The sequence below is a fragment of the Schistocerca americana genome, chromosome 8 (genome assembly GCF_021461395.2).
Source record: "Schistocerca americana isolate TAMUIC-IGC-003095 chromosome 8, iqSchAmer2.1, whole genome shotgun sequence".
In the NCBI taxonomy this organism is placed as follows: domain Eukaryota; kingdom Metazoa; phylum Arthropoda; class Insecta; order Orthoptera; family Acrididae; genus Schistocerca; species Schistocerca americana.
The window spans coordinates 101266258-101289470 of NC_060126.1; the positions used below are offsets into that span (position 1 = coordinate 101266258).

At 42.2% G+C, this 23213-nt stretch overlaps 1 protein-coding gene across 4 annotated transcripts in view; it reads right to left on the bottom strand.

Moving 5' to 3' along the window:
* LOC124545999 (serine/threonine-protein kinase Tao) overlaps positions 1–23213 on the bottom strand; it is a 230593-nt gene that overhangs the window by 206864 nt on the left and 516 nt on the right. For 2 of the 4 annotated variants that reach the window (XM_047124966.1, XM_047124969.1), the window contains exons 2-3: positions 22894–23051; positions 22049–22198 (exon numbers count right to left, since the gene is read on the bottom strand). In XM_047124966.1, the coding sequence (XP_046980922.1) occupies positions 22049–22068 (20 nt within the window). In that variant the 5' untranslated portion in view covers positions 22069–22198; positions 22894–23051. The remainder of the gene's footprint in view (positions 1–22048; positions 22199–22893; positions 23052–23213) is intronic. The other 2 variants (XM_047124967.1, XM_047124968.1) reach the window with 2 other exon arrangements.

Genomic DNA, 23213 nt, shown 5'->3' on the forward strand with positions numbered 1-23213 from the left:
GGCTCAGTTTTAAATAGTGCAGTTCATGACATAAGTACATGGCTTGTAGAAAATAAACTAACGCTAAATCACAGTGAGACTCGGTTTTTACAGTTTCTAATACACAATTCAACAATACATGACGTTTTAATTTCACAGAATGGGCATAAGATTAGTGAAACTGAGCAGTTCAAATTTCTAGGTGTTCAGATAGATAGCAAACTGTTGTGGAAGGTCCACATTCAGGATCTTGTTCAAAGACTTAATGCTGCCATTTTTAATATTCGAACGGTATCTGCTTCCCATTCTGAAAGGATATTTTTTGCTCAGAAACGGGTGATTTGGGCAATAAATGGTGTAAGTTCATGAACCTCTGTTCACGAGTCTGGGTGTTTTGACATTGGCCTCAATATATATATTCCTTACTGTCATTTCTTGTTAACAGTATTAGCTTATTCCCAAGAACAAGCAGCTTTCACTCAGTTAATACTCGACAGAAATCAAACTTGCATTTAGATCAGACTTCCTTAAATCTTGTGCAGAAAGGTGTGCAGTACACTGCTGCATCCATTTTCAATAGGCTACCACTCAAATTAAAAAATCTTAGCAGTAATTCATGCGCTTTCAAATTGAAACTGAAGAATTTCCTCAGGGATCACTCCTATTCTGTCAAGGAGTTCCTTGAAAAAATAAGCTGGTTCTTGTTGTATTGTTGATTGTGTTTATTTAAACTTATGGATTGATTTTTTTCTGGTTTATGAACATTTTAATTTTATGTGTTGTTATTTTTATGTTGTAATTTCATGTACTGACACGTTCCACGACCTTGACGTGTAAATAAATAAATAAAAAAGAGCATCCTGAGGGGCCCTTCCTGGTAAGGCTGCTGGAGGAGGGCATTGCTTTTCCAGCTGGGGGTTGGGGACTGGTGTTCTTGGGGGATAGGGAGTCAATAGTCCCAAAGGCTGTTTGGGGCAGCATTAGGAGGAGGACCCGCAATCACTGGGGTAGTGGGTGTAGTTGCGCAGCCCTGAGGGCCGGAAGTAAAAGACGAACGGCACTGGCACAGTCAGGATGATGTCATCGTAGCAGCAGCAGCAGCAGCAGCAGCAGCAGCAGCATACATCACGTCACTATCATATGGTGCTTCCGTTAGTTGACACAGATGGGAGAATGGGAATAAGTAGCATTAGTTTGCAACTAACAGCCACAATCCCTACAGGCAGGACTCGCATTGCAACATGAAGATGTGTCCAAATTGCATGCATTTATAGCGTACAGCTTGACATCACAACAATACACCATCACTCTCCTCAGGCAACAAGAAACATTCAAAGGCCAAGATGAAGGCTCCAGAATTCATTTTGCTGCCTACCAACTTTTTTTTTTTTAATTCTTTATTTTTCATAATGTTGGGCCACAGTCATAATATATTTCTTTAAAGCCAGTACCGCCATTATACTGTTTATTTGCAGTGTTACATTTACACTAACACAATCATGATTTCGGCTTAAAAGTGCCATTATCAAGTGTTAAGTGTGATACAGTGCCTAAGATGGCATACTGTCATATTTAAAATACACTACTAGACACATTGTCTACGAAATATCGACCCTTAGACAATGTGTCTAATAGTGTATTTTAAATATGACAGTATGCCATCTTAGGCACTGTATAACACTTAAAACACTTGATAATTGCACTTTGAAGCCGAAATCATGATTGTGTAAGTGCAAATAAACAACAGTCTAATGACAGTACTGACTTTAAAGCAACATTTTGTTGTCTTTCGGTCCCCGCTGGACACGGCAGAAAAAATGCACACTTCGTCAGAGATATCGCTGGAAAATCATACCTGGTACCATATTCACACTTTTTGAGGGTTATAGTGACAGGAATATTAATCATCTTGTTGTAGGCAAGTAGCACCTCTGACTGAATGCGAGAGGCCTTTTTAGCAGAACAGAGCCACATTTCACTTTTGAAATCTGCTGCCACTCCTTCCAAAGCTATGTTCAACAAAGAACATAGGCTTTGCAGCCGTAAACTAAACCCCATACATCCTAGAACAAATCAAATATTGGGAGGAGTATTTCTCACCTTGTATCTGAGCCCTACGTTCTTTCTTGGTGTTAGCCAGGGACGGGAACATTTTGTGGCCACATCTCTCCACATTGCCATGTGGCCACCAGCAGAAGAAAGTTTAATTCACCCCATGTGCAAATCTACCACCATGGTACCACCCACTCTGAATGAGGGCTCTCTCCACGAGTGCCACCCACCCACAGCAACAGTAAACCAGAGAGGGGGGCAGAGACGGGGGGGAGAGAGGAGGGGTGAGAGGGGTGAGAGAGGCGGAGAGGGGGAGAGGGGGGCGGAGAGGGGGAGAGAGGGGGTGGAGAGAGGGGGAGAGAGGGGGGGAGAGAGGGGGTGGAGAGGGGGAGAGAGGGGGGTGGGAGAGGGGGAGAGAGGGGGAGAGAGGGGGAGGAGAGGGGGAGAGGGGGGGTGGAGAGGGGGAGAGAGGGGGTGGAGAGGGGAGAGAGGGGGTGGAGAGGGGGTGGAGAGGGGGGTGAGAGGGGGTGGAGAGGGGGAGAGAGGGGGTGGAGAGGGGGAGAGAGGGGGTGGAGAGGGGGAGAGAGGGGGTGGAGAGGGGGAGAGAGGGGGTGGAGAGGGGGAGAGAGGGGGTGGAGAGGGGGAGAGAGGGGGTGGAGAGGGGGAGAGAGGGGGGCGGAGAGGGGGAGAGAGGGGGCGGAGAGGGGGGAGAGAGGGGGGCGGAGAGGGGGAGAGAGGGGGGCGGAGAGGGGGAGAGAGGGGGGCGGAGAGGGGGAGAGAGGGGGGCGGAGAGGGGGGAGAGAGGGGGGAGGGGGGAGAGGGGGGCGAGAGGGGGAGAGAGGGGGGCGGAGAGGGGGAGAGAGGGGGGCGGAGAGGGGGAGAGAGGGGGGCGGAGAGGGGGAGAGAGGGGGGCGGAGAGGGGGGAGAGAGGGGGGCGGAGAGGGGGAGAGAGGGGGGCGGAGAGGGGGAGAGAGGGGGGCGGAGAGGGGGAGAGAGGGGGGCGGAAGAGGGGGAGAGAGGGGGGCGGAGAGGGGGAGAGAGGGGGGGCGGAGAGGGGGAGAGAGGGGGGCGGAGAGGGGGAGAGAGGGGGCGAGAGGGGAGAGGGGGGCGGAGAGGGGGAGAGAGGGGGGCGGAGAGGGGGAGAGAGGGGGGCGGAGAGGGGGGAGAGAGGGGGGCGGAGAGGGGGAGAGAGGGGGGCGGAGAGGGGGAGAGAGGGGGGCGGAGAGGGGGAGAGAGGGGGGCGGAGAGGGGGGCGGAGAGGGGGGCGGAGAGGGGGGAGAGAGGGGGGCGGAGAGGGGGGGAGAGAGGGGGGGGCGGAGAGGGGGGGAGAGAGGGGGGCGGAGAGGGGGGGAGAGAGGGGGGCGGAGAGGGGGGGAGAGAGGGGGGCGGAGGAGGGGGGGAGAGAGGGGGGCGGAGAGGGGGGGAGAGAGGGGGGCGGAGAGGGGGGGGAGAGAGGGGGGCGGAGAGGGGGGGAGAGAGGGGGGCGGAGAGGGGGGGAGAGAGGGGGGCGGAGAGGGGGGGGAGAGAGGGGGGCGGAGAGGGGGGGGAGAGAGGGGGGCGGAGAGGGGGGGAGAGAGGGGGGCGGAGAGGGGGAGAGAGGGGGGCGGAGAGGGGGAGAGAGGGGGGCGGAGAGGGGGAGAGAGGGGGGCGGAGAGGGGGAGAGAGGGGGGCGGAGAGGGGGAGAGAGGGGGGGCGGAGAGGGGGAGAGAGGGGGGCGGAGAGGGGGAGAGAGGGGGGCGGAGAGGGGGAGAGAGGGGGGCGGAGAGGGGGAGAGAGGGGGGCGGAGAGGGGGAGAGAGGGGGGCGGAGAGGGGGAGAGAGGGGGGCGGAGAGGGGGAGAGAGGGGGGCGGAGAGGGGGAGAGAGGGGGGCGGAGAGGGGGAGAGAGGGGGGCGGAGAGGGGGAGAGAGGGGGGCGGAGAGGGGGAGAGAGGGGGCGGAGAGGGGGAGAGAGGGGGGCGGAGAGGGGAGAGAGGGGGGCGGAGAGGGGGAGAGAGGGGGGCGGAGAGGGGGAGAGAGGGGGGGCGGAGAGGGGGAGAGAGGGGGGCGGAGAGGGGGAGAGAGGGGGGCGGAGAGGGGGAGAGAGGGGGGCGGAGAGGGGGGAGAGAGGGGGGCGGGGAGGGGGAGAGAGGGGGGCGGGGAGGGGGAGAGAGGGGGGCGGAGAGGGGGAGAGAGGGGGGCGGGGAGGGGGAGAGAGGGGGGCGGGGAGGGGGAGAGAGGGGGGCGGAGAGGGGGAGAGAGGGGGCGGAGAGGGGGAGAGAGGGGGCGGAGAGGGGGAGAGAGTGGGCGGAGAGGGGGAGAGAGGGGGGAGAGAGGGGGCGGAGAGGGGGGAGAGAGGGGGCGGAGAGGGGGGACGAGAGGGGGCGGAGAGGGGGAGAGAGGGGGCGGAGAGGGGGAGAGAGGGGGGCGGAGAGGGGGAGAGAGGGGGCGGAGAGGGGGAGAGAGGGGGCGGAGAGGGGGAGAGAGGGGGCGGAGAGGGGGAGAGAGGGGGCGGAGAGGGGGATACCTAATTTCTGGACTGTTAACAATCTAAAGTTCACTTCCGCATTCAACATTTTCACATTACGTTTGGTTACACACTACTTTTTCCAGTTTCTTGTTTTATTCTTCTACTCCACTGCTTATTTGTTACTCAGTTTTGAAAGAGGGTTATCACAATAATGACTGAGTCAATACTCAACTCTGGTAATGGGAAATCTGTTAAACCTGAATTTCTAAATGAATCTGTTATTGACATATATTTAGTTAAATGTGTCACTGTTTACAAATGACCACACAAATATTGACCACATCTTTCACGATGTCACGAATTCCCTGAAGAATTAGGTCACAAGAAAGGAAATAATTTTTTAGAACTCTAATTTTAGGCTTTCCCACATTATGACAATTTTGAAATGTTCTTAGGTATTCAGCTGAGTGGCATTATCCAAATGGTAGATGGCAGCAATCTGGCTGCAAAAGTCAAGAAGGGTAAAGTTACGGATTTTTACAGAGATATTGAAGGTGATGCAATGGGGAGACAAGAATGACATTTACACACTTTCTAGTATTAACCATAACTAACTGCAATATTATGCAGGACCAATGTCTGTTCTTTCAGACATATCCAAAAGAACAGATACCACAAGGAATGTGCAGCTGTGATACACATACAAATTGAAGGTGGAGGAAGGCAAAGGCAGGAAACAAAAGGAACTGATGACAGTCAGTATGTTTGAAATTTTTCAAACAAAGTTCAAAGGGCTCTGTCTTCTTTTGGAATGTAGTCTGACAGTACATCTCTTGGAATTAGTCCATAAAATTCTTCTTAGTACTGTCTGCCAAAATATTTACCTTTGTTTGGAACCAGTTGTATTTCAAAAAGTCTACTGACTAAGTTAATTTCTTTTCCAGTACTGGCATCCCCATATGGCATGTACTATGAAGACATGGCAGACAAAAAACCATATTTTTCAACAATTTCAGAGGGGGATGGCAAGGAAAGTATAAAATGCAGTTTCTTCATGTATTATTGATAACACCACGAATGGGATCTGCATTTTGTTATTTGTGTATAGCCAGAGGAAAGATTTTTTACATTTCATGCAAATAATGAAGGAAAAAGAGAAGGCTAAGGTTTATTAACAAGTCAATGTCACTAGGGAGCACAAGCTGCTGAATTCATATGAAGTAGTTATAGATACTTCCACAAATGTTAATAAAGGTAAGAACATATTTCAGCTTACAGAAGTTATAGGAAACAAATTGCTGAGTACTCAAATAGATAACATCAGATTTGAGGACTAAGATGTGGTACAGAAAGGGGTGAAATTCACAAGCGCTGCACAATTAGACCAGTAAGTAATGAGCAAGGTCGAGAAGGGTGGTCAAGATCGACTGTGGTACACAATAACCATGTCATGAAGCTACTGCAAAAACAAACATATCATATTCATCACAGGTTGAAAGAAAGTAAAATTTTAGTTAATAAACCCAAGTTGAATGGAGCCCAAATGAGCTTAAGGAGATTAACAAGGAAAGTGTTCACTTAATCTGAAAGTCAAATTTTGCAAACAGATCTGACTGAAAATACTAAGAAGTTTTGGTCTTGCACAAAGGCAGTAAGTGAATTAAAATTATCTATTCAGTTGCTCAGGGACCACAATGGAACAAAAATGGAAGATGACCAAGAAAGGATCTAAATACAGTATTCCAGAACTGCTTCACAGCCAATGATCATAATATGGTTCCTTCTTGCAATGATTGCACAAATGTTGAAATGACAAGAACAGAAAAACTAAAACTGCTCAATAAAGGAAACACATGGGTTTCGAATGAGATACTCCCGTAATTCTACAAAGACTATGCTGCGGATCTTTGTTCTTTTCTACAGGGTGGTTCAGACAAGCCAGAACTGCAATTTTTTTAAACTGTAAGTTTTTATATTATTATTATTCTTTCTTTTCTCAGACGTTATGCCTGGTCAAAAATGGAAAGTGACGCGGACCTTGGTCAAGCATCACTTCCTTTTAACTGTACAGTATATGTTACATTGCATTTAGGAACTTTCGGGTAATTGAACATGTATCAATAATTACAGATTTCTGTAGTTGTATGTATAAGTTTGGATGTAGCTGTATTGCATTGATGTACTGGTGGATATCGTGTGGTATGACTCCTGTAGTTGAGAGTATAATCGGTATGATGTCAACTTTATCCTGATGCCACATGTCTTTGACTTCCTCAGCCAGTTGGATGTATTTTTCGATTTTTTCTCCTGTTTTCTTTTGTATATTTGTTGTATTGGGTATGGATATTTCGATTAGTTGTGTTGATTTCTTCTTTTTATTGGTGAGTATGATGTCAGGTTAGTTATGTGGTGGTGTTTTATCTGTTATAATGGTTCTGTTCCAGTATAATTTGTATTCATCGTTCTCCAGTACATTTTGTGGTGCATACTTGTATGTGGGAATATGTTGTTTTATTAGTTTATGTTGTACGGCAAGTTGTTGATGTATTATTTTTGCTACATTGTCATGTCTTCTGGTGACTTCTGTATTTGCTAGTATTGTACATCCGCTTGTGATGTGATCTACTGTCTATTTGTTGTCTGCATTTATCTGTTGTGGTGTTGGGATCTTTAATAATATGCTTGCTGTAATATCTGGTGTTTATTGTTTGATCCTGTATTGCAATCACGAATCCTTCCGTCTCACTGTATATATTGCCTCTTGTTAGCCATGTGTTGGATGCGTCTTGATCGATGTGTGGCTGTGTTGGATGATACGGGTGATTGCCATGTAATGTTTCCTTTTTCCAATTTACTTTCTTCGTATCTGTTGATGTTATGTGATCTAAAGGGTTGTAGGAGTGGTTATGAAATTGCAGTGGTGTAGCCGATGTATTTATACAGTGACTGCTTTGTTGTATTTTGCTAGTTTCTGCTCGTTCTAGAAAGAATTTTCTTAAATTGTCTACCTGTCCATAATGTAGGTTTTTTACGTCGATAAATCCCCTTCTTCCTTCCTTTCTGCTTAATGTGAACCTTTCTGTTGCTGAATGTATGTGATGTATTCTATATTTGTGGCATTGTGATCGTGTAAGTGTATTGAGTGCTTCTAGGTCTGTGTTACTCCATTTTACTACTCCAAATGAGTAGGTCAATATTGGTATGGCATAAGTATTTATAGCTTTTGTCTTGTTTCTTGCTGTCAATTCTGTTTTCAGTATTTTTGTTAGTCTTTGTCTATATTTTTCTTTTAGTTCTTCTTTAATATTTGTATTATCTATTCCTATTTTTTGTCTGTATCCTAGATATTTATAGGCATCCGTTTTTTCCATCGCTTCTATGCAGTCGCTGTGGTTATCCAATATGTAATCTTCTTGTTTAGTGTGTTTTCCCTTGACTATGCTATTTTTCTTACATTTGTCTGTTCCAAAAGCCATACTTATATCATTGCTGAATCCTTCTGTTATCTTTAGTAATTGGTTGAGTTGTTGATTTGTTGCTGCCAGTAGTTTTATATCATCCATGTATAGCAAATGTGTGATTTTGTGTGGGTATGTTCCAGTAATATTGTATCCATAATTTGTATTATTTAGCGTGTTGGATAGTGGGTTCAGAGCAAGGCAGAACCAGAAAGGACTTAATGAGTCTCCTTGGTATATTCCACGCTTAATCTGTATTGGCTGTGATGTGATATTATTTGAATTTGTTTGGATATTAAGTGTGGTTTTCCAATTTTTCATTACTATGTTTAGGAACTGTATCAATTTAGGATCTACTTTGTATATTTCCAATATTTGTAGTAACCATGAGTGGGGTACACTATCAAAAGCTTTTTGGTAATCAATGTATGCGTAGTGTAGTGACCTTTGTTTAGTTTTAGCTTGATATGTCACCTCTGCATCTATTATCAGTTGCTCTTTACATCCTCGTGCTCCTTTGCAACAGCCTTTTTGTTCTTCATTTATAATTTTGTTCTGTGCTGTGTGTGGTCATTAATTTCTGTTTAATGACTGAAGTTAATATTTTGTATATTGTTGGTAGGCATGTTATGGGGCGATATTTAGCTGGGTTCGCTGTGTCTGCTTGATCTTTAGGTTTCAGATATGTTATTCCGTGTGTAAGTGTATCAGGGAATGTGTATGGGTCTGCAATGTAACTGTTAAATAATTTAGTTACATGTGAATGTGTTGAGGTGAACTTCTTTAACCAGAAATTTGCTATTTTATCATTTCCAGGGGCTTTCCAATTGTGAGTAGAATTAATTGCTTGGGTGACTTCATGTTGCAAAATTATCACTTCAGGCATTTGTGGTATCATCTTGTATGTGTCTGTTTCTGCTTGTATCCACCGTGCATGCCTGTTATGTTGTACCGGGTTTGACCATATGTTGCTCCAGAAGTGTTCCATGTCTGTTATGTTTGGTGGATTGTTTATTTTAATGTGTGTGTTATCTATTGTCTGGTAAAATTTCTTTTGGTTTGTGTTGAATGTTTGGTTTTGTTTCCTTCTATTTTCACTTTTTTTGTATCTTCTGAGTCGTTTGGCTAATGCTTGTAATTTCTGCTCCTTTTCGTCTAATTGCTCTGTCGCTTCTTGTTGTGAGATTTTACCTAACCTTTTTCGTTTTTTTTCCGAGATTTCATTTCTTATGAATTGTGTTAGCTGTCCGATGTCTTTTCTCAGTTTTTCTATTTTGATCTGTAGCCTGTGTTGCCATGCTGGTTTTGTGGGTTTCTTCTGTGTGTTGGTTGGTTCTGATCTCTGCCTAGTGTGTATATTTAGTGTAGTGAGTGCTCCTATATAAACCAGTAGTTGTAACTCTTCCATAGTTGTGTTTTCATTTATCTTGTTGTGTATGATTGTGTTGATAGTTTTTATTGTTGTTTCGACTTGTGGGTTATTTGGTGGTCTATGCAAGAATTCTGACAGGGGTATCCTGTTATTTTATTATTATTATTATTATTATTATTATTATTATTATTATTATTATTATTATTATTATTATTATTATTATTATTTCTTTTTTGTCTCAGACGTTGTGTCTGGTTAAAAATGGAAGGTGACGCGAACCTTGATCAAGCGTGACTTCCTTTTAACTGTATGGTATATGTTACATTGCATTTAGGAACTTTCGGGTAATTGAACAAGTGTCAATAATTACAGATTTCTGTAGTTGTATGTATAAGTTTGGATGTAGCTGTATTGCATTGATGTACTGGTGGATATCGTGTGGTATGACTCCTGTAGTTGAGAGTATAATCGGTATGATGTCAACTTTATCCTGATGCCACATGTCTTTGACTTCCTCAGCCAGTTGGATGTATTTTTCGATTTTTTCTCCTGTTTTCTTTTGTATATTAGTTGTATTGGGTATGGATATTTCGATTAGTTGTGTTGATTTCTTCTTTTTATTGGTGAGTATGATGTCAGGTTTGTTATGTGGTGTTGTTTTATCTGTTATAATGGTTCTGTTCCAGTATAATTTGTATTCATCGTTCTCTAGTACATTTTGTGGTGCATACTTGTATGTGGGAACATTTTGTTTTATAAGTTTATGTTGTAAGGCAAGCTGTGGATGTATTATTTTTGCTACATTGTCATGTCTTCTGGGGTATTCTGTATTTGCTAGTATCGTACATCCGCTTGTGATGTGATCTACTGTTTCTATTTGTTGTTTGCAAAGTCTGCATTTATCTGTTATTATTATTATTATTATTACATTTATATTTATTATATTTATACAGTTTGTTTTAAAAGTAGTAATAATATCTCTGTGTTGTTGATTGTTAGATTACTGTTCACAGCACTGACTTTGGGAAATATGTAGTAATGCATCCCCCTTCCCCATATGCACACATGTGCATGTTAGTGTTAGGTGGCAGCTACACAATCAAACAACACAGCTCACGCAAGAGCAGAGGGTTGCATTACTGGAAACTAACTTCGCGGTAAAATCTTAAATGTTGTGCATCATTCCCCAAGGAGTCCTTTGATGTCCCTATTTCACGAAAAATAAAACAGTTATGACGCTGTAAAACATATTTGTGACAAAGGAAATGTTACTGAAAGGTCTCAAAGCTGTCAAACTGATGTGTTAACAAACTAATTTATGGAGCTTGCTCAGCAATCTCTGCTGTGATCTCTTAAGAGTGCGACTAATACGCTGAACAACATGTTTTTTTCATGATGAAGCATTGTTCCACTCAAATGGGTATGTTAACAGCCAAAACACTTGCATTTGGGCAGGCAAATATCCTCACACATTGTATGGAACCCAACTTCACATTTGGAGTGCAGTGTGCCATATCTAACCAGTGAACTGTTGGACCAATATTTTTAAGAAAACTGTGTTCATTTGTTTATGCAGACATCAAAAATCAATTCATGTGCATGCTTGAAGTGAATTAACGTTGTTGCTGGTTTCAACAAGACAGTGCGATGTGTCACATCTCCAATGAAATGGTGATGATGCTTCAAAAGTCCTTTGATGATTGATTAATCTCAAAAAAATTGTGGTCCCCGTGTTCACCGGTCATGACTTCCCCAGATTTCTTTTTGTGGGGGCGTCTTAAAGAGAATGTGTACTGCAATAATATCATAACACTGGAGGACTTAAAGAATAACATTAAAACTACTATAACGGAATTCAGTTGATGTATTGAAACTAGTACCTGCAAACGTGCTGTTGACTCGATGTGTGTTTACTACAATTTGGATGGAGAATTTTAGTGTCTTTGATAAAGATATTTAAATGTATTAAATGAGACTTAATACGGTAAATAAGTGTTTTGAGTTCCATTTTAACTGAATCACCCTGTAGAAGTGATTGGGAAAAAATCTCTGGTCATCCACATTTTCAAGATGGGCTGTTGGACAAATGAACATAATTATAGACCTATACCATTGACTTCAATATGTTGCAAATTATGGAACATGTTCTATGTTCACATATTATAACATTTTTGAAGAATGAAAAACTCCTCTATAAAAATTAACATGAATTCCATTTACAGACACCTAGAGAAATACAGCTTGCTCTGTTCATACACAAAACAGAGTTCCTAGGTTGATGATGGGTTCCTCGAATGCATAAAGGCATTAGATACACTACTGCATTATCATTTGGTGAACAAAATTGAGCTTAAGGGCTATTGGACCCGATTCATGATGAGATTTAAGACTTTCTAGTAGATGGAACTCTGTCCATTTTCTTGACAGACAGAAATCAACAGATGTGAAGGTAACTTCAAGAGCAACACCCCCCCCCCCTCCACACACACACACACACACACACACACACACACACACTTTCCCTTAGAGCTATAAAATTTATCAATTCTTTGAATGGTAATGGTTTTTTACACCGACACAGTACTTCCCAGCACTTTAGGAACCAAAACAAGGCAAGAAGTAACACATTTTTTAAAGATCTTTGATGCATGGCTACATGTACACTGCATATTTTCATGTCACGAAGGTATAAATACGAATTCCACCAAATACAGCACTTTAAATCCCGAAGCACTCATAGAAAGCAGATTGTTGTTACTGGGTACTGCATAGTCTTCACCCTAAAGCCTTCGACACATTTTGCTGTCAGTAGATGGTTGTGCATGTACTGCGTTTTGTTCTTGTTTTAGCGCACTTTCTTAGCCATTAAAGTTCTATTTTGGTATTAATCTTTGATTTAAGCTTTATTGCTGCAGTATTATTCTGCAGTAGTGAGCTAAAGTAAAATTCTTTGTTAGAGTATTAATTCTTATCAGTCCAAACTACAAAAATTTTAGTGAAAACTAAAGCAATAAAAAGATTCCCAGTTTTTCCTGGATTCCTCGGTTGTTCTGGGGAGTATACACTCTGCAGATGATAACAGCAAAATTCAAGAAGACTGTGTAGGACTGGTGACATTGCTGACAGTGGAGAGTCAACATAAATAACTTTATCACATTCATGCATATAGGCACATAGATCCCTTACTGTTGATTATGCCATTAGTGCAACAGCCTAGAAACAGTAACAACTATAAAAGGGTAACAATCTGGAGTGACCTCTAATGGAATGATCACACAAAACAAATTGTACGAAAAGCACACCAACAGCAAAGATTCAGTGGAAGAATGTTAAGGAAATTATTTCATTCATAAAAGAAGTGGCTTACAAAACACTTGTGTGGCTGATTCTTCAGTACTGTTCAGCAGTATCAGACCCTTACTACGTTGGATTAATAAAAGACATCGAAAAAAATCGAAAATGGATAGCGGCTCATTCTGTCACGGGATTATTTCACAAGTGGGAGAGCAATACATAGCTGCTCAACAATATCCTGTGGCAGCAAGTACAAGAGAGATGTTGCATATCACGGATGTTTACTGTTAAAATTTTGAAAGCACACATTGCATGAAGAGTCAGGCAATATATTACGTCCTTCCACTTGCTTCTAGCAAAATGATAAAAATAAGAAACATCAGAGTTCATATGGAGGTTTACCAAAAAGCATGCATCCCACCCACCATTCATGAATGGAACAGGATAGGCAGGGAAATGATGATGGTACCAGACATACCTTCTGTCATACACCGATAAGTAGTTTCTAGAGTACATATGTAAATGTAACAGTAATTTACCCATTTTGCTCTCTAAGGATACATCTGAACATTTGCCTGAAATAATTTTCAGAAAAAGAAAATCAAAACCAGAATAGTTGGGTAGTAATGTAAATTCCACTCCTCACAGAAGCTGGTTGGTCTTACCAAAAGTTGGTTGGGTGGTATTACACACTGCTTAATTCCTCTTGGTATGTTCCATGTAGCTGATGTCTTAAATGTCTTAAAAAAAAACACCACACACACACACACACACACACACACACACACACACACACACACACACACACACACGAGAGAGAGAGAGAGAGAGAGAGAGAGAGAGAGAGAGAGAGAGAGGGGGGGGGCACATTATAATATGACAAAAATATATATTATTTTACAATATACGAGATCAACAATGATTCTGCAACTGCTCAAATTACTGCTTGAACGTAAGCCATGATTGATGCACAACACATTCCGGAAAGGGGGGGGGGGGGGGGGGACCACACACCTTACATTGTGAGGTCACAAGTCTGTTCTCTGTCTCTGACTCTCCACACTTGCATGCAACAGCTGCTGCCTCCTTGCTATTGACAAAGCTGGTATATCCTCTATGTAATAATTCAGTTTCTGTTGCTGAATCTCTTGAAAAACTGATATACATTGAACATTACAATTCTTGCCTGTGAAATACTTTTATGTCTTTCCTTTGTGTTAACCACAACAAACAATACGGAACAGGAAAAAAATAGCGTTTAACATCCCACGCACAATGCGGTGATTTGAGATTAATCACAAGTGTTAAATGGACAAGGACACCTAAGGAAATCTGGTGTGTGTGTTTTCCCACAGAAACCAGTATTTCTCATACAGCGTAACAGCTGACACCACATATCCTCCAAGATGATGCACAACAATAATTGTTCAACACTTCCCCAAAAAACACAGTAATTGAAATTGGCAGAATGACACTACTGTCTGGTGCATCAAATGTTGTGCATCATATGCTTTGCATAATCTTGCTACGAGGCATGCCTTACTGAAGGAATAAATAAGGAAACTAAGGAGGATCACTAACATGGGTAAATAGTTAACCTGGCACAAATTCCATCATTATACATACATGAAGAGTAGCTAAAGTCTTAATTATGACATGCGAAAGATAAAGTTACATAATTAATGTTTTATTTGTCTGAATGGGTACGTCTGATGTTCTGACACCAATGAAATCCCTGTGCCACAGTAGAATGCAAATAACGCTGTAACAATTCATGGTGAGATGGCGGAAATGTTTGTCAGCAACACATTTTAATATGACAATGGTTATGTGGTGCATATGCTTCCCTTGTGGTTAAATAAATGTGAATGATAAAGAATAAAGTGGTAGACCACCTTTCTGTGAACAACAGACCAGTATATTATAATCTTAGTGATAGCAGAAAAAAAAAAATAATAATAATAATTATTAAGCACAAATAACAGTAAACGATGCAGAAAACAGAACTGAATTCAGGAACATCATCAAAAAACATAAATTTGACACCACAACACAGAAGAGACCAGGATGCAAATGGACAGCGGAGCGAAAGAAACAACACAGTGAACACATGAAGAAAATTTGGGCTCAGAAAAAACACAAACAATCATCATAAAGGAATTCAAGTTCAAACGCTCTCTTAAATGGGAATAATCGAAAATAATAATAATAATAATAATAATAATAATTGTGGGTCCATCTTCAACAGCTTACACAGCGTGTTAACCTTTTCGTGTGGGCGCTCAGCGTGTGGCAACTCAGCAAAGAATTTTTTTGCTACCCTTTAGAATTGTGATCAACTGATTATTTTTGATTATTTTATTTTTACGATTTAGACTAAAAACTGTGGTGGTACATACATCAACAAGGCATCTTTATGACGTATTAGAACTATGGTGGTATATGAATTTCCCACTTCCCTTTTGTGAGCTGTTACATGTTGCCATTACACAGAAAAAATAATAATGAACAGTGTTTCCTGTTCTTATTTTATGTCTTCTTTTACTTTATTTATAAAATATTTGTAACCGATATTAAAGTTAACTTACTACAATGTGAAAGCAATCCTTGAAACTTTATCTCACAAAGGTATGAGCTCATACAGGTCACAATATGGTACATTGCAGGAGCGAAGCACTGTGTTCCAGCGACAGTAGCGATCCCACGACAAACAAAAACCGATTGTTGTATCAATTTTCATACACCTGGTGCAGTGAACTACTGCAAGATGTCAAGCATAGACAGAGGTCGTAAGATGTATTCCCAAAAGCTTTGGGATATTTCTAGGTTGGTGGTAAGTACGCTTTCCAAGGACCACAAATGGCAGATTAATTTTGTGGTAAGTATACTTCCCAATTCCCTTCCAGAAACTACTTTAGTGGCAACCATACTTCCCAACAGCCATTAAAAATCCACTGTTTGGTGGGATATATACTTCCCATGTCCTGACAACTGTATTTCACAACAAACTAAAACTACAGCTGGTGCAGCGGACTGCCACTACATACCAGGAGCATACCCAAGGAGTGCCACATATTCCCTTAAATGCTGTATGCTCCGTGTTTTTGGGACTGCCATGGTTTGATGCTCATAGATTATACTCCTTAGTGGCAAACCAACACAAGAGCTTAATACCAAAGCCTCCTGTGAAGTTTATGGGATACTGTCCAGACTGCAAGTCACAAGGAGATGTCCAAGTGGGTGTTTTTGCTTCTTTGGGCTTTCAATTTTTGCCTCCCTCTCTGCTTTCTCTGGACATTGCACCTAGTTACTTATTCCTCTCTCCTCACAAGAGGAAGCCATTGCATGGTACGCATTCCCAGAATGACAATGCGGTGAGTTTCAAGCCATTGCCACCGAGGTCCACAGTCATGACTTGATTTTTTTTACATAGTGAAAAACTTTATGACCATCCCTCATATACACTCCTGGAAATGGAAAAAAGAACACATTGACACCAGTGTGTCAGACCCACCATACTTGCTCCGGACACTGCGAGAGGGCTGTACAAGCAATGATCACACGCACGGCACAGCGGACACACCAGGAACCGCGGTGTTGGCCGTCGAATGGCGCTAGCTGCGCAGCATTTTAGCACCGCCGCCGTCAGTGTCAGCCAGTTTGCCGTGGCATACGGAGCTCCATCGCGGTCTTTAACACTGGTAGCATGCCGCGACAGCGTGGACGTGAACCGTATGGGCAGTTGACGGACTTTGAGCGAGGGCGTATAGTGAGCATGCGGGAGGCCGGGTGGACGTACCGCCGAATTGCTCAACACGTGGGGCGTGAGGTCTCAACAGTACATCGATGTTGTCGCCAGTGGTCGGCGGAAGGTGCACGTGCCCGTCGACCTGGGACCGGACCGCAGCGACGCACGGATGCACGCCAAGACCGTAGGATCCTATGCAGTGCTGTAGGGGACCGCACCGCCACTTCCCAGCAAATTAGGGACACTGTTGCTCCTGGGGTATCGGCGAGGACCATTCGCAACCGTCTCCATGAAGCTGGGCTACGGTCCCGCACACCGTTAGGCCGTCTTCCGCTCACGCCCCAACATCGTGCAGCCCGCCTCCAGTGGTGTCGCGACAGGCGTGAATGGAGGGACGAATGGAGACGTGTCGTCATCAGCGATGAGAATCGCTTCTGCCTTGGTGCCAATGAAGGTCGTATGCGTGTTTGGCGCAGTGCAGGTGAGCGCCACAATCAGGACTGCATACGACCGAGGCACACAGTGCCAACACCCGGCATCATGGTGTGGGGAGCGATCTCCTACACTGGCTGTACACCACTGGTGATCGTCGAGGGGACACTGAATAGTGCACGGTACATCCAAACCGTCATCGAACCCATCGTTCTACCATTCCTAGACCGGCAAGGGAACTTGCTGTTCCAAGAGGACAATGCACGTCCGCATGTATCCCGTGCCACCCAACGTGCTCTAGAAGGTGTAAGTCAACTACCCTGGCCAGCAAGATCTCCGGATCTGTCCCCCATTGAGCATGTTTGGAACTGGGTGAAGCGTCGTCTCACGCGGTCTGCACGTCCAGCACGAACGCTGGTCTAACTGAGGCGCCAGGTGGAAATGGCATGGCAAGCCGTTCCACAGGACTACATCCAGCATCTCTACGATCGTCTCCATGGGAGAATAGCAGCCTGCATTGCTGCGAAAGGTGGATATACACTGTACTAGTGCCGACATTGTGCACGCACTGTTGCCTGTGTCTATGTGCCTGTGGTTCTGTCAGTGTGATCATGTGATGTATCTGACCCCAGGAATGTGTCAATAAAGTTTCCCCTTCCTGGGACAATGAATTCACGGTGTTCTTATTTCAATTTCCAGGAGTGTATTTACAATGATAAGTATCCTCATTTATTATTTGCCACCAGAAAAAATCCTCTAGATTTAGTTATGAGATAACACTAACTGGACAGATCAAAAACATCAGACGCAAAGCAATGCACTGGGTGACATAAGACGAACAACTGCGTTCAGTCCTTTAAATTCCAAATGCAGAGGGAAATCTATGGTCATGGAAGTTACAAATCGGGGCAAGGATCAGTGTTACGCTAGAAGTTGCAAAGCTGCTTAATTAAAGATCTTATACTGACACCAGAGAACATAAGCCGAGTGTCACAAAACTGGGGTTTCCTGCAGAACAGAAAATTCTTTCTTGAATTCCAAAGGAAAAGTAGTGGATGGAGTAGACAAAGAAATAGTTCACTTCAAGGAAGCATAATTTTGCCTTCAATTTACAATATTTACAGCAATGATAAACCTACACAAAAAGCAAGATAGTTTCATTTATGCAGCACACTGCTCCAAGCAGTTTGAGGTGACTGAATACACAATGTCCATACCCTGAACAAGCTCTCTACCTGCTACAGGTATCATCTCCTCATACTAAATACTAGCAAGATACAAAACTGGATTTTTTTTATTTCAAAAACAGTGTAGTGGGCAGACGATTCTAAATCACTTGACAACGAGTTCCATCAGAGCAACATAGAACCCCAAAATACAGGCGAGTGACTCACCTACAGAAACAGCTACTCAAATATCAGACAAAAAGTAGCAGCTTTTAACAATGTTGTGTGGAAATTTGCGCATAATGTGGGGAAGTCAGTCTAATGAACTATGAACATATTCAGCAGAATTTGCTATTCTTGCTGAATATGCACATTCTGTATGGTAAAGATCTACAACATGTAGATGTTGTAATTGATTACACCTGCTACATCTTCACAGGATATTAACAACCAACACCAACAGAGAATCTGTACTGGCTTAAGGGCATGGCAACTCCTGACTTTTGCTGACAAATAAATGCAATCGTGGGGGGGGCTTAACATCACAGCCCCACTCTCCGTGCAGATACTAAGCAACAACTTTATAATCAATATCAATCAAAAATTTCCTCAGAACAACAACAACAAGCACCAACCTTGTAGAGATACCTCAGGTGCTAGTGCACAAATGGCAAGAAAGATTCAATTCTTCTACAGAACGGCTTACACTAGGTGACAAAATTACTCCTTGTTATACTGGACAATAGACAACCAGGAACTGTCTCTGCAGACTGCTGTCAGGTGTTCAGAAGCAATATTCAGAGATGGAGTTATCTATATGAGATTCTGGATCACTGGAAATGTAATCTCACAACCAGTGCAGTCTGTGCCAAGCACGGACTCTAAGATCAACCTCCTCTTGTCAATACTATAAAAGACCTGCAAGTTACTACTATCTGGACAAAGACTGTGGAAAAGACCTGTTTTAATACCATCATTTCTCATGACAGAGTGTTTATGGTGTTGACACTATAAACAGTTTATTTCAAGTAATGCAGAGCTTCTCATGCAGTGAATGTCTATAGGCAACAAATTGGATTGACAATGTAGCTTCTTCAATGGAGCCCAACTAATACAGCCCACGCACAAGCACACAGAGACAGAGAGAGAAAGTTGTTTATATATCAGCTGACCACCTAACACTTCAACTATACGGCAAGCCAAGCTGGTGACTTGGCCAGAGTGACAGCAGTGTTGTGTTCACACCTGAGAGACAAGAATGCCGTCCTCTAAATGGAGTGCTGTGACATGGTCCACATTTTTAAACGCCATTAAATGAAATGCGCATTTTGAACAACAACAAAAACAGAATGTACAACATTTCTTCCATTGTATGCTCATGGCATATCTCTGGGAGTATCCATAAAACTACCTTTCCCAGTGATGCTATTTCCACAGCAGTGCCCTTTGATTCAGTGTCTTGCCTTATAATGCCGATTCTGTTTGAATCTATGTTAACTGATTTTATTATTTTCATTTCCCTCAGCTGTAACATTATGTCTCCTCCATTAGTCACCATATACTTTTTGATGTATTCTGCCTTTCAAGTCTTCTAATGCCACAACACTAAAGGGTAATATCAGAGCTTCAAAAGCAAATTGGTTGTGTGGTTTGGTGGTTAGCACTTTGGGCTGGTAACACTGAGGTCCTGTATCTGATTCCTGATGGTCACTCCCCCCCTCTCCCCTTGTGGAAAGGCTTGGAGGGAGGTTCACTCAACCTTACGAGGCCAACTGAAAGATTACTTGAATTTAGAAACAGTGTAATTGATGCTCGAGTGCTGTTATTTCGAAACACTTGCACCACACAAAGTAGCACACGACATTTCTTTATTAGCACTAAAAGCATCATCTTATTTTTTCAGGTTGGAGAGACATTCTCGGTGTAGGCTAACTACAACTCTTATGCTTTGCAGAATTCCAGACCAGTTCTGCAGGACTTAGGTCCAGATGGCATGGGAGCAGCAGGTTGGGAAACACTTTCTTGCAAAATTTTGTCAGTGGAACAAAGAGAAAGATGGCGCTCTTTAATTAACGCCGAAAGTTCAGCATTTCACTGCATATTTCTAATTTTTTTTCTGCTTATTTCTACACAATAGTCCGAAGTTTTCCTGCTACCGCCACAGGGAACTGAACACTAAACGAACCTAGTCATTCACAGTAATGAAAAATTTCCTGGTACTGTTATCTGAGAATTGTCCGACACTGTCACTTTTCTACATTTATTCATAGTGTAGTGTGTCTGAAAACAAAATAACGACTCGTTTCTTCACGCATCTTTTAAAATCAAATACCACAGATGGATCCGTTTTGCCCAATTTCCTTGCTAATCTGGAAGTCCAGTTTTTTGAGAACACATCTGTGAAGTTTTTGCAGAGACCAATTTCTTTGCATTAATTGTAACAGTGCTGAAATTGCTGGGGAAATATTTATTGTGCACGTTTTACTCATTTTGCTTTGGGGTCAATATCAAAATACTGCTCCACTCAGCATTGTGTCCCTCCTTCCGTAATCCGCACACCAATGACTTGACTTTTGCCTATCAACACTTGCTTACACATTCCATCACATTATCTGTTGGCACTAATACACTTTTTGCGTATCTATTGTTAGTAAAATTTATGATATCAGGCAGACAGTAGTTGTGGCTTCCTGAGCAAGTATTTTCAACAGTCACTTTTCACAACTGCGCTGTAAGGTAAGTTCACTCAGAACTTCCCTGTATCACAAATATAAAAACAGCTACACAATATTTTACCGAAACAGCTGGAACGAAAAAAATTGTTACAGATTTTCAGTTGTTACGGCTCAAACAACAGTGATCTAGCATATTTTAATAACAAAAAATATATAAATATATTCTTGCTCAAAAAATACATTGGAAGATGTGTGAAGACCCCTATAAACATGAATTAATCACATCTGAAATACAACATACTGAATTTACACTGATAACTGGAACTAATGGCATGAAAAACAGGTACACAGGCAAACTAGAACCATTACAAGTATCTACTACACATAATATTGTACCACATTGATTATGTCATTCTAAACAAAGTGAAGGAAAATGGCATTTAGTGCAAATTATATACAACAAAAAATGAACATACAATAACTATTGCCCAGATAAAACACAATGCAACAGGTTTATACACTGTATGGATGCAACAACAGGAACTTTACTCCAGTAAAAAAGTCACTATGGCCAAATAATTTCTTACTAAAATTTTCACAGGGTAGGCTCCAACAAACAGGCATGAACTGATATGGGGTGACAATACTGATCACGGAGGTGGTACACACACACACACACACACACACACACACACACACACACACACACACACCCACCCTTTGGAACACAGTACCATCACCATCATATACTTTTTAAAAATGTAAAACATTATCATTGTACTCAATGTGCCTGTACCATTACAAATAGAAGTATTATATACAACAAGAGTGAAACAACACTACACCTCCATGTTACAGAATAAAAAGCCACATCGTACATGAAAATTAATGAACAGCAGGCATCACTCCCATGTATAAACCGTAGTTGATAATGTGATAACAGTGTTTAGTGTTTCACATTACATTTCACATCTAGTGTACACACACACACACACACACACACACACACACACACACACACACACACACACACAGAGAGAGAGAGAGAGAGAGAGAGAGAGAGAGAGAGAGAGAGAGAGAGAGAGAGAGAGAGACTACAAACACATTTACAGATTTCTTCTGCTTTTGTTTCTTGCAACTATAACTGATACTGCTACAATGTTCATACAGTTATTACACGGAAAAGAACTTGCGGGAAAATGTTTAACAGTAACTAAAGACTGATCAGCACATGCCACAGGTCACATTTCTCATCCAGCACCCATCAGAGTTACAATGTAATATATTAAAAATATTCCCACATGAAAATAGAGAATCACCATAGCAGCCATTGCCACACATTTTGATTCTCAAACCACTGATGTTTTAGATCAAGGTTTCAGTAACAAATTATTTATTATCTGAGTCAAAGGTTCATATTTATTACCTTGCATTACTTTTCTTCATTATTCCTCTTCACCACAAATAACTTTTTTTATTCTTTTTAATCCTTCACTGGATGTTTCGCCTTACTGTCTCCTTTCCATTCCTCCCGCCTTGCTTTGCTATATATGAAAAAGATCCTTCAGTATTGTTCCTGTAATTTCCCGGTTCATCATCTATTAACGGTTGTCTGAATTTCAGGAATGAGCATCACACTAATTACCTATGCACTTCGAATTTATAAATGGGTTCTTAAGGCAAAAAAGTAATACTGGTCAAAAACTAACCAACTACTTTAACATATGAGTAACTACTACACTTAAAGAAAATCATAACGCAGTAGTAATCCTTAATCACTTTGGTTAAGTACGAAACTGGACAAATACAAAACAAGGTATTTTTCATCCAAGCATATGACAGTTTCTTGTTGGCATACCTACATCATTGCGTACACAAAATGGAAACAGAAGCATTCTCAACATTTTACACTGTGCATTAAAATTACTCTCTCACTCATTTAAAGCTCCTTATTCAGCAACTGTCAGCAGAATGCAACAATACATTGCCTTGTTAAAACGTCAACTTTTGAGAAACTTATGTAAATATATCAGGGAAACATGCTTGACTAATAACAAATAATTTTCTTAGATGTGGTTACCACAATAAACAACCAAAGAAACAGTTTCTTAAAACAAAACCAATCTTCACAAAAAAACTACCAATGGCCAAGCAGGAATGAAGTCTCTAACTGTCACAACTGAAATATAATTTATAGTAACAAAAGAACTCAATCTGAGCAACAGCTAATTGTGCAAAACAGCTTTGTTTATGACATGAAAAATGAAATACCTTGGTGCTGGCATAGTACCGCACTGTTGTCACTGTATACAGCCACTTCTGCTTCTGAACTGTCTCTGTCCCTTCAGGCATTCAGGACTGAGAGTATTGTCACACCCAAAACACAGAAGGATATGTTACACTACTTTTTCGCCATTTTCGAATATCTCCTGAAAAATAATGACAGAATATGCGTCACAATATCTCGCAGATATCCGATTTTACAAAGAACAGACGAAGGAATGAGAGCTCCATGCAAATCATGTACGACTGTCAGTGGCAACACACGTCATACTCTTGTGTTTGTCACCCATGCACTACATTTCTTTATT